Raw genomic sequence first — 12,001 nt, 5'->3', positions numbered from 1 at the left:
GAAGCACCCACACCTTCAGAAACACATTCTCCCCCTTGGAGAGGAAGGCAGAGAATGAAACAAACTCAATTTTCCAAAGTCAGCACAAAAGCATTTCCTATGTTATCTAAATCTACTCTATTTAAATCCTTACTTAAGTTAACAGTTTGGGAGCTCTGTCAAAACACAGATGTTTCTAGATGTAATCAAAACACCAAATTTTATTCATAAGAAACTCCCAACATAAAAACATAAGCAATATGTGAATCTACTGGGCATACACTCTGGCATGACAGGATCAAAAGACTGAGGTACTTCCAAGCTCTCAGAAAGAGCTTAATTAAAATGTTGCCTAGTAGTGCAACCATTGTGGAAAGCAGTATGGAGGTCCCTCAAATTCTCTAAATAGAAGTACTTTTTGACCCAGGAATTCCACTCCTAGGAATTTACCCTAGGAATGCAGGAGCCCAGTCTCAAAAAGACAGATGCACCCCTATGTTTATCACAGCACTATTTACAATAGCTGAGAAATGGAAGCAACCTAAGTGTCCATCAGTAGATGAATGGATAAAGAAGAGGTGGTACATATACACAATGGAATACGACTCAGCCATAAGAAAAGGGAAAATCCAACCATTTGCAGCAACATGGATGGAGCTGGAGGGTATTATGCTCAGTGAAATAAGCCAGGCAGAGAAAGACAAGTACCAAATGATTTCACTCATCTGTGCAGCGTAAGAACAAAGCAAAAACTGAAGGAACAAAACAGCAACAGAATCACAGAACCCAAGAATGGACTAACAGGTACCAAAGGGAAAGGGACTGGGGGGTGTGGGTGGGAAGAGAGAAGGGGAATAAGGGGCATTACGATTAGCACACATAATGAAGGGGGGGACACGGGGAAGACAGTATAACACAGAGAAGACAAGTAGTGATTGTATAGTATCTTACTATGTTGATGGACAGTTACTGTAATGGGGTATGTGGTGGGAACTTGATAATGGGGGGAATCTAATAACCACAATGTTGCTCATGTAACTGTATATTAATGATACCAAAATAAAAAAAAATAAAAAAGAAGAGTTAAAAAAGAAATGTTGCCTAGAAGGGGTAGGAGCCCGAAAAAGATGCTGCTCTAGAAAAATGCCAGGAGCTTGGGGCTGGCACAGCGTATCCTACACAACCAAGTAAGTCCTCAGGCCCACAGCCAGTAGGATGGGTAAGTGTTTGGTGTATCAATGAATGACTTGTTGCTGTGAGGAGAAAAACAAGAACAGGCCAGGGCAATGCAACACTGTGCTAACTCAGGTGATGAACTAGCACAGGTTGACTCAAGTCCTGTGAAAACACCTGAAGTGAAGAGAGGTATCTGAGACAATCTAAAATCAATGAAGTCAAGGCAGTGTATCTAATCTAATCTGTCTACTTAGAGATGGGGGCAGAGAAGAGGCAATCTATTACTTAACTGCCAAATTCAGTGATAAATGCACCTGAAACCATCAGAAGAGAAATATGCTTTTATTTGGACTTCACACTACATGACTCTGTATGACATTCTTTCAAGAGCAAGACCCACTGCATTTACCAAGTTGTTTATAATATATTCACAGCAGCACATTTTCTCTGGAATGTGGCACCAAACCACACTGGGTTACAGCCTGAAAAATTGTGGGCAGAAAAGTGAAGGGCCCAGAAGCTGCAGTTAACATCTCCTTGGTGGCCTAGGGTTAACGTATACACATCCTTAAAAACCTGGAAGAACACCTGTGTCCCTAAAAACACTAAAGAGCAAAATTTCTTATTGGAAAGACTAAACAGAGGTGGTATTTTAGTATTAGGTATTTGGGGCCAAGAAATTAAAGAGGTCTTGAGAGATCAACGTGCAAGTCTCAACGGCCACTGAGATACAGTTAATGTCAACAGGGCTCTGTAAATCTGACCTCTTTGGCTTCATAAGCCAACTTCTCCAATTCTGTTTTACTGCAGATGATTCATGCAGTCCAACTATGATGGCACAGAGTGCAGCAGGCAAAGGCAAACCGAGCTTCCATCCTGGTAGGTGGGCTCTGTGCTGCTTTCCTTTCAGCACAAGTGTACTCGTCTAGGTGGATTTGAACCCAAAGGGTTGCACATTCATACTGCACTGCGTGCCACGCTCCTCTACGTAGACACACATAAACATTCACACAGTCGCAGACCAGAATGCTTACTGCATCATGCAAAGTAGCTGAGTGTTAACTCAACAGTAATGAAGTTCTTTCTAAAGAACTGCTCACCAGAGAAATCTACTTGAATTACCACAGCTAAAGAAGTTTTTTTTAAAAAATCCTGGTAACTACTGGACATGGTTGACTTCTACCTTTGAAGTCAAAGGATAATTTTAAAAATCCCAATTATCTAGAATTTTAACCAATTTGGGGGTAAAAACGATCTAAGGTGGATAATATATTCATTAAAAATCACTTAAGTCTCCTCGATGACTCAGGGCTGTCAAAGCGAAGGCCAGTTTCTCTGCTGGGCTGCAACACACAGACTGAGCGCCAGGAGACCTGGTTTTATAAAACGGCCCCACTCACCTCTTTTAGTCATCTCTTTTAACTTCAAAATTCTTCCAACTCCTAATACTTACTAAGCCCATCATTTTACACATCTTAATCTGTCAAGAGTCTAGAAAAAGATAATAAAATCTTCCAGACTATCTACAAAGTAGGAGGCAAGAGGCTCTTGAGGGGTGTGACATAGGATGACCCAGGGATGCCTCTGCAGCTGCCAGAGCCCATTTCCCTCCTGTTTCTAAATTCTGCTATCATCAGGTAAGGCTGCCCAGGTATCTGACTGCTTAATATTCAAGGTGTTACTGTGTACTAGAAATTCAAGACTGCATTTCTGAATTTCAAATACAGAATTAAATGCCTGACACATTTACTTCCATGAAGAGGTAAGGGCACCAACTTGATTATTAGCTAGCAGGTGCTTATGAAAGGAAATGGCTTTTCCTCATCTTTAAAAGTAAAAACAAAAGCAATACTTACCTCAAAACTTACTGCACTAAAAAAAAAGGCAAAACAAAACAAAGAATACATTCCAAAGTCCAATATAATTTTTAAAAATATTATCAATGCCATTATTCCCTGGCTAAAAGTACCAATGTGTTAAAGACTTTAAAGTTGGGGTTTCAAAGTCATTAACAAAATTTCCCCCCCACTGAGAATGATCTAAAACGAGGGTAAACTCAACTCAGTAAGAGTAGAAAATATCCAAAGGAATATTTAGGTTTCCTAACCAGACGGGGTCATCTGAGGCATAAGGCAACAGCCCCCATGGAGCAGAAATCGGAGCAGAAGTCGGCCAGAGGCTGTTTGGTTATGGGCTCAAGGAGCAGGGCACTGCAGGGAAGGGAGGCTAGGTGTGGTGGCAAGTAGGGACCAGTGGCTTCTTTGTACACTTCGGTCATCTCAGGCAGGAATTAGAAACTGACTAGACAAATCAACAAGAATACTGTGAACACTGACTTCTCTTTCTGGTAAAGAAACATTAACTTATCTTTGGTCCACAATTACCAGGACAAATGGAAGAGCTTTCACATTTTTCTGAATAAATGAGCAGAGGCTCAGAGCACTGAAATCATAGAAACGTAACCTTGTAAAACCTACTAGATCTACCGTGTTCCTCTTGTTAGTTTCTCCTAAGGAACTTGTGCAGAATGTCTCCCATCGCTCTCTGACTTCGTCTGGAAGATCTTCAGAGGGAGAAAAGAAAAAAAAAATTATTATGTCTACAATGACCTACACACGGACAAATAAATAAACAGGCAACACAAGAGAATGCCACCCCACTCAGCTCAGGGAAGGCAAACACACCCTACTAGCTGAGGGCCTGGCTCTTAGAAGAATGGAGCTGGGAAGCTTTGCACAATCCCCAAGGACTTCCAGGAACCAGAAACATTCACTGAATGGTCCAAACTTGCTGCCAAAAGTCATAAGCAGCTCTGTGAATTTAATAAAGCTTTTAAAAATCTTTGCCTAAAAACTTAACCTGGAAAATATGTTTCCAGCAAAGTCTCCTGGGAATGGTAAGCAGTCCTTAAGGCTGGCGGGAAGCTGCCTTTTCCACGGTCATACAAGTTTGGGAAATGCTGCAAATGCCAGCTACTGCACACCTTCCTGAGATACTCTGACTAGCAGACAGCCAATGGATGTCCCATGGAATCCAGTGTGACTTCTCAAATTGCTCAAAGATCGTATTTCCTAAATGTTTGTGTTATAGGCCAACATATGGATAAATAGGCAATAGTGAAATTCTACCATCTAGAGAAATTTTAAAGAAAAAGACATATAAAATACTCTGTGATGATCTGGCTTATGCCTCTCCTAAGAAGCAAAATTATAGGTGGGGAAGTCCCAATTTTTCCATCAGAGGGAAACAACTATGCTTTTAAGTGCATATTTGGTGGGTAACAGCCTCTTGAACACACAAACATCCTTAAAAGATAAAATAGCACAGACTGGGAAATGATTTTCGGCAAGTTTACCATGAAGGAATTCTGTACCACAGAGGTTAAAAGTTCTTTCCCATTAAGAGCGTGTGGCAGGACTAGTAATCCTGCTGGTACAAACCACAGAGTACACACAGCTCTTACTGCTCTCATTTTAGAGGAGAGAGACATGGCCTGGGTGCCAATGTAAAAGGCATCCACATGGTTTCTTCCAAGTAACCTTGGGCTGACTACATTTAAACACTACTACAGAAAAGATTCCTTTACGAGTCAATATCCCTCATTTTAGTAATAGACATATGGAAAAAATGCTGATAAATGCTTTGATATCCCAGTTAAAGGAAATCAATCCATAGGTTATATAGGGCCCTCCAGAAGAAAATAAAAGAGTAATTATAGCTCAAGTGCCAGCCTATGAGGACTTGAAGCTCAAATGAATGATTTATTGAGCAATGTTCTTTGAGAATGAAAGTGAGCAACTCAAGCATGATGGCCTCAGCCATTCCTGCCAATACTTAATAAAAGGACTGCAGAAGTAAGAGGAGACACAGCAAAGAACTACATGGTTTAAACACATTCTCAAGAACCTCATCCAAATCTCCAGATAATTTGCAAAACATAAAGAAACTCCACAGATAGCTATTAAAAATGCTACGAATACATCCACTTTATCCTTAAATCCTTTCCCCAATCCAACAAAAACCACAGTTAAAATTCCATAAGCCACTTACCTTTGATAAGTTGCTGTACTAATGCACTGTTGGGGCCCTTATCAGTACTGTGCACGATACAGTTAGCTATCCTCGTCAGGTGTCCCATATAGCCATGCCGTCTTCCTCCCTCAGCCCTGACAAGGGGGTAAAGGACAAATACAGCTGACTTGAACAACTCAGAGGTTAGGGGCACCAACCCCCAACAGTCCAAAGTCCCAGTATAACTTATGACTCCCCCAAAACTTAATTACTAATAGCCTACTGTTGATCAGAAGCCTTCATGACAACATAAACAGTTGATTAGCACATCTTTGATATGTGATATGTAGTATATATAGCATTCTTACAATAAAATTACAGAATGTTTTTTCAAATTGTCATAAATCTCCAAAAAAACTTTCCAATATAGTTATTGAAAACAAACCTGTGCTATAAGTGGACCCATGCAATTTAAACCCATGTTATTCAAGTATCAACTGTATTCAGCTTCAGTGGCAAAATAGCCTGGTAAATACAGTGGACTTCATTATTCTAAAAATGGGAATGGACAGAAAAGGAGAGTGCCAGAATATGACCAGGCCACGGCAGGGGGCAGGGGTTAACAACAGAAATTGTCTACTCAAAGACACATTGCAGCCTCACTCAATAGGGTGAAATTTATTCAAATATACAAACCAACCAGTAATCTTCAATAACATATTACCTTTAAAAACAAAACCCCAAACATTCATTAATACCTAATATTTCTGTAACTTTCCTTTAATAAATCTTTTGTGAAACTATTTTTTAGACATTAAGCAGACTGTAGGGAACTGAGTTGAGAATTCTGGTTCATTTTGCTAAAAAACATCAAATTTTAATCATATCAATCAACTAGCAGAGATAACTGTCTACCAATGGCATTTCTCAAGTTAAAATATTGGCTGATTTTGAGGACTTAGCCTAAGAGGAGAGGTAGTCAACTGGGATTCGGCCCACACATCCCTTGGAAAACAAATTATTCCTCACCCCTCTCCCTCACCTAGGGTCTGATCTTCCCAAGCATAATCCATCTTTACATTCAGACAAACTTTTCACATCACTGTGATTTCTCTGCCTGACCATTTATCAAGTGCCAAGACCTCAACTTCTATGAAAAAAAGGACTCTGACTTCAGATGGAGGGCACAAACTGAAGAGATATTTGCTTAAAGGGAGAACCTTTCAGGAGTCACTAAGAAAGCCATACTCTGCTTGACAGCTTGCCTGGCAAATAAAATACCTGCCAATAATCTTGGCAGGTTTGGAGATAGTGAAGGGTCACAAGGCATAGGGCTGATGTCAACTGAGTGGCTAAGCGACCCTTAAGATTCACAGTAAGATCCCAAGACCTGAGTGCGCCTCATGAGCAACTCCTTAGGTGGACACCACCATGCTCCGCCAGCCTCAGGTAAACAGGCCCATCTGCAAGGTGTCTGGTCCAGGAGCCCCAATCCCCTGGAGGCTTCTGGCACAAGGAAACATTAGAAGATCTCTTTTAGGACCCCTCCAGACAGAGGAACACTAACAGCCAGACCTCCCGAGAATGCAGCTCATGGGGAGCACAGCACATAGGACACCTCAGCACTGGACAGATGAGCAGGCAGAGAGAGAAAGGAGTCAGGGAGTCAGGGAGGGCCCAAAGCACAGACACACAACCAGGGATGTTGGTCTGGCCATGCACAGCACCCCCACACCAGGGGAGTTCCATTTGGAAGCACATATGTGAGTTCTACCAACCTGGCCCCTGCCACATTCCCACTAAATGCCACATTCCCACAGAGTCAAATGAGAGCCACATCAGTACCTAGTGAGCAATGTAAAAAAGCCCAAGTCTCACAAAATAAAGCTGACACCTCCCATGCTCTCCTGGGGGCTGTAAGACGACTCAGAACAGAGACACAGAGCCAGTGGAAAAGATTCAACTATGAAGAGGCATGAAACAACTTTTCAGGATGATGGAAATGTTCTTTGTCTTGACTGTGGTACTTACACAACTGCATGCAGTTGTCAGAATTCCTAGAAATGCTCACCAAAAAAGGTGACATTTTACAAGAATCATACCCCAATAATCCTGACTTACAAGAAGCATGCCTTGAGAGTGTTTTCCAAATACACCCTTCGCCACCTGCCTGCCAACTATGGGCTGGCACAGAAGCTCCTGGGGCATTATGGAAGAATGCTGGCATAGACACCACCATCATGACTGAAGTCTGTGAACAAGGCTACTTGTACGCATCAACTAAGACTTCATATAAAGAGCTTGCCAATCAGCTAACGGGAACTGCTGAAAAGAAAATACAAGGCAACATCCCTCTCTAGTTCTATGCCCAAAGCACTTCTTCTCTATAATGAAAACATGCGGTGACCATGACAAACGTGCTCACTTAAAGCATCATCAAAGAAGACAGGCCTTTACACCTCTTTACTTCAGCTCTGCATTATTCTCAGAAAGACAGCCATTCAAAAAGGAACAGGAAGCTTCAAAGGCAGCACAGAGGTGAGGACACTTCAGACCCCTGGTCTCCCCACCTCAAGAGATGTAGAAAGGCAGGGAATGTAAAAGTAAGTTACCAGAAAAACATTTGTTACAGTGAAATAATCTGCAGTCCCGAGAGAATCACTTCTAACTGTTAAGTGGACCATATCATGTAATGATTTTCACTCTTCTCTTGACTAGGGCATGGGAGGATACTTTCTTCAAATTAAAAATCAAAGTGAATTCCTATAAAAAAAAATTTACTTACTGTTTCTTCTCATTCATTTCCCAGGCATCAAGTATTCGTTCTATTAACTGACATTTCTGAAAAAGCTGAATAAAAAGGAATATTTCAGTTAACATTTATATAAATGTCAGGGTGAAAATTTCCAAGTGAAATAGAACTCTAGTTAAACAGAATAGTGATATGTATAACCCTGCGAGCTAACAAGAGCTCTCAATTACTGGCTAAAGCACATGCAGTGTGGTAGTAAGGATCCTCAAGGCCTTTCGGACACTACAGGGATTCAAGACAGGACACTGCCTCTACTGGAAAATGATGGCATTTCAAGTGCGGCTGCCAGGGCACAGCTGACTCAAAGCCATGCCAGGTTCTAGTAGCTATGAAAATGTGGCTCAGTAATCTACAGCACAACCAAAATTATAATGAATGAATAAAATTTAATTCTTAATCTGCAGAAATATTTGTGCTCTGTAAGCGACACTCACTTCCAGATGTACTAAAACTACTGCATTCCTATTAAAATTAGGTGTGGCTTTTGCCCACGTTCTGCAAGCCACTGGAAGTGCCGTGGCTGCCCTGGAGCGGGCGCAGTGCCAGCCGTACTCAGTCACCACCTGTCTTCCCCACCCACTTGGTCACTCCAGGCTAGCCTTTCCTGTCTTCCAAGTTTGGAAGTAACCCAGCGTGAGTGAGATTTTCATACAACCAAAGACTTCAGGGCAAGAAGAAACCTGAAGACTGATTTAGTATAACTGCTTCATATATATATATAAAAAATACATATTTTGTTTATGTATTTATTTTTAGCAGCCTGAAACAATCTTTAATTTTTTTGTTTTTTTATTAAAGTATATACTCTTATGAAGGCTTCACATGAAAAACCCTGGTTACTACATTCACGCATATTATCAAGACCCCCCTACCACATACCCCATTGAAGTCACTGTCCATCAGCATAGTAAGATGCCAGAGTCACTACTTGTCTTCTCTGTGCTACACTGTCTTCCCTGTGACACCCACACACACCACGTGTACCAATCATAATACCCCTCAATCCCCTTCTCCCTCCCTCCCCACCCGCCCTCCCCCACCCCTCCCCTTTGGTAACTGCTAGTCCCTTCTTGGAGTCTGTGAGTCTGCTGCTGTTTTGTTCCTGCAGTTTTGCTTCATTGTTATACTCCACAAATGCCGCCTCATGTTTAATACCAGAAAACAGACCAAAAGAAGAGGTCTGCTTGACATTGTGCAGAACTCACTGCTCCCAACTTTCCATCCTGTGTTCAGCACCAGAAATGGTAACTCCAGCATGCCAAATATTGTAAAATGTTTTCTACAGCATTTAAAATGTTATGGTTCTTTTAATCTCTGAAAGATTTCTCAATCTTCAAATCTACTGATTTTACCGAATAAGCAAGCCACTTGACCTGATTTATAGAATCATTGGTTAAAACTGCAATGAATGTAAGTTAAATAGTTAGATTCTGAAATTTAACTTCATGCCCTTAAAACTTCAATTTATTTCACACTTAAGTGGCAAAATGCTATAACCAGGAGTGGCAGAAAAAAGACATGAAGGAAGCTTACATGTTTCAATAACAAATTGTCACCAGTGGAGTCCTGATCAGTAATTGTGCTATTTTCCATGTTTTCAAAAGGACTTGCAAGAATCAGTGCGATACAAATCTCCACTTGTGTGTGTAAAAAGTTATTCCATGTATATTTGAAGAACATGTCCTGTAAAAAAAGAAAAATAATGCCTTCTTTTATTCAGTTACCTCAATGTGTTTAAGACACTACTTTCATACATTTACCAAATAGTGGTTTAAAGTAAAAAATGATGTACTCTTAGTTCAACAGGACTAATTAAAAGGGAACACAAGTTTATTTTAAAGGAGGTTTGAAACATCACTTTCATAGACTACACAGCATATCTGCTCACCCAACCAACATGCCAGAATTTGCATGGACTCTAGGAGAGACCAACAATAAACATATGAAGAAAGGACAAGCATTAAGTTTTTCAAAGAGAAAGGGAGTAGCTTTTTGTTTTCAAAGTAACTAATACAGGTAAGTTCAGTAAACTTCCAATACTTTTCAAAGAGATCTTTGAGAATCTCATTTTGATTTAACAAATATGTACTGACAATGCCTTCTGTGCAGGCATAGTGCCGGGTGCAACAGCAAAGGCAGAGATAAAAATATGTCCCCAGTCGGGAGGCGCTCACACCCCAGGAAGAGTTAGCACTCAGGCATTCAAAACTCAGCCAAGGGAGCAAAACAAGGGAGGTGTGAGAGGCAGTGACAGGGGAACATCCTGAAATGTTTTCCAAATTACCTGAAAAGGTAAAAGTCCCACAAAGAGAAAAGATGACTCCTGAAAGCTTATAATGCATAGTTCAAGTATATATTCAGGGTATCATTCAGTCTGGTTATCTAATCTCAAAATGAAAACAGCAATGGTTACTGATCTAGTTAGAGGAGTTTTACCAAATCTGTCAGCACTTAAAAGTAGCTCTAAAGATTAAGACAGACTGAATTAACATTAGCTATATACTCGTAACTGATGACTTCAGGGAGACTCCCAGAAATGGGGAGTAAAACATTACCCTCCTGACTACAGGTCATACCTACTGGTATACCCTCCTGACTACAGGAGGGTATACCAGTCAGAGGACAGGGCAAAAGCTATGTCTCCTCAGATACACGGTTATGCTACCAAAGAAACCGTAATCCTTTCATATTTCATCTTTCTCCAAAATGTTCCTGCTCTCTATGCCCTATACTCATACGTCATTTAACCCAAAGCTGAAACAGAACTAAAAATATCTCAATGACACTAAAAAGCACAACAGTATGGTTGATAGAGCACTCATGGGTTTGAAACTGGATGTGAATTCAAAATCTTAGCTCTAGCACTTACTAGCCATGGAATGTTCCCCTCTCTGGGCATGATCTGAAAAACAGATACTCTCTCTCACATGAGGCTTTACACTCAGGATCACATGAGAAATGTATATAAAATGCACATTACAATGCCTTTGATTTAGCGAGCAAAGCCCCAGATCCTCCTTTGAAACAGCCCCAGAACTCCCCCAAATGTATGGTGTTGGCCAGATGTCTTGTGAAATCTGTTAAATGTTCATCTCCATGTCTTCCGTGCTGTGGCGTGGCAGGAAGGATAAAGCAAGGCTGGGCCTGTGGATTCTAAGCACAAACCCTGGAACTGGGGAATTCGGTCAGGAAGTCCAGAATTAACTGGCCTCTTCCTTCTCTCTTCCACTGACAAGCAGACTAACAGCTATTAATTTGGGAGTCCAAGGACTACATACATTCTCAGATACACTATACAGACACAGCTCAGTAGAAAGAAGACAAAGGCCTGCCCCCTTGCTAATTAATTAGGGTCACTTTACTGCTGATACAAGCCCTGACTATATCCACTCTAACATCTTTGCCATACACACTGAGCTTCTCAATGAAAAAGTCTGTCTTAATCATCTTTGAAATTCTCTAACAAAGTTCTTTACACACAGCAACAATAAATACCTACTGAAAAATTAAAACCACTCAAAATTGATGATAAACTCAAGGCAAAACTATATGAAAGACCATTTATGCTCAGAGCACTGTGAGTGAGGTTGTGACTTACATTAATTATCTAAAAAATACCAAGAGCAAATGACGTCTTTCAGGGGAAATCTTACCAATATGACTCCGATGCTATTCAGCTCCATAAGGTTCCCATTGATACTACTGGTATTTGTTTGAAGGAGGCTGGATATCAACCGAATCACGTTCAACCGGGTGTTCCCCACAGGAGGGTCCAGCACACCCCACGTAGTCTTCATCACACTTTTCTGAGGAAGAAAAGCTCTCCAATTAAATCCAGTTAAGTAAACAAACAAAAGGGTGTAGGGGTATGAACTAAGATATAACTCTAGGTAAACTGACCCTGCAAACAATTTGACCTGAATTCATCTGAAGGAAAATGCAGAAGTGCTATTGCTATCTTTAAGATATGACAAAATAACCAAAGGGGAAAAAATCAAATAATATCCCTGGACTATTTTATAA

The 12,001-nt window shown here is 40.8% G+C and overlaps 1 protein-coding gene across 16 annotated transcripts in view; it reads right to left on the bottom strand.

Moving 5' to 3' along the window:
- Positions 1-12,001, bottom strand: part of PPP6R3 (protein phosphatase 6 regulatory subunit 3) — a 150,147-nt gene that overhangs the window by 37,719 nt on the left and 100,427 nt on the right. For all 16 annotated transcript variants that reach the window (XM_057506682.1, XM_057506674.1, XM_057506676.1 and 13 more), the window contains 5 exons: positions 11,632-11,784; positions 9,512-9,661; positions 7,952-8,016; positions 5,206-5,321; positions 3,633-3,718 (listed from right to left, as the gene is read on the bottom strand). In XM_057506682.1, the coding sequence (XP_057362665.1) occupies positions 3,633-3,718; positions 5,206-5,321; positions 7,952-8,016; positions 9,512-9,661; positions 11,632-11,784 (570 nt within the window). The remainder of the gene's footprint in view (positions 1-3,632; positions 3,719-5,205; positions 5,322-7,951; positions 8,017-9,511; positions 9,662-11,631; positions 11,785-12,001) is intronic.

This window comes from Manis pentadactyla, chromosome 9 (assembly GCF_030020395.1).
Source record: "Manis pentadactyla isolate mManPen7 chromosome 9, mManPen7.hap1, whole genome shotgun sequence".
NCBI classification, from domain to species: domain Eukaryota; kingdom Metazoa; phylum Chordata; class Mammalia; order Pholidota; family Manidae; genus Manis; species Manis pentadactyla.
This window is presented reverse-complemented; position numbering and strand designations above follow the sequence as displayed.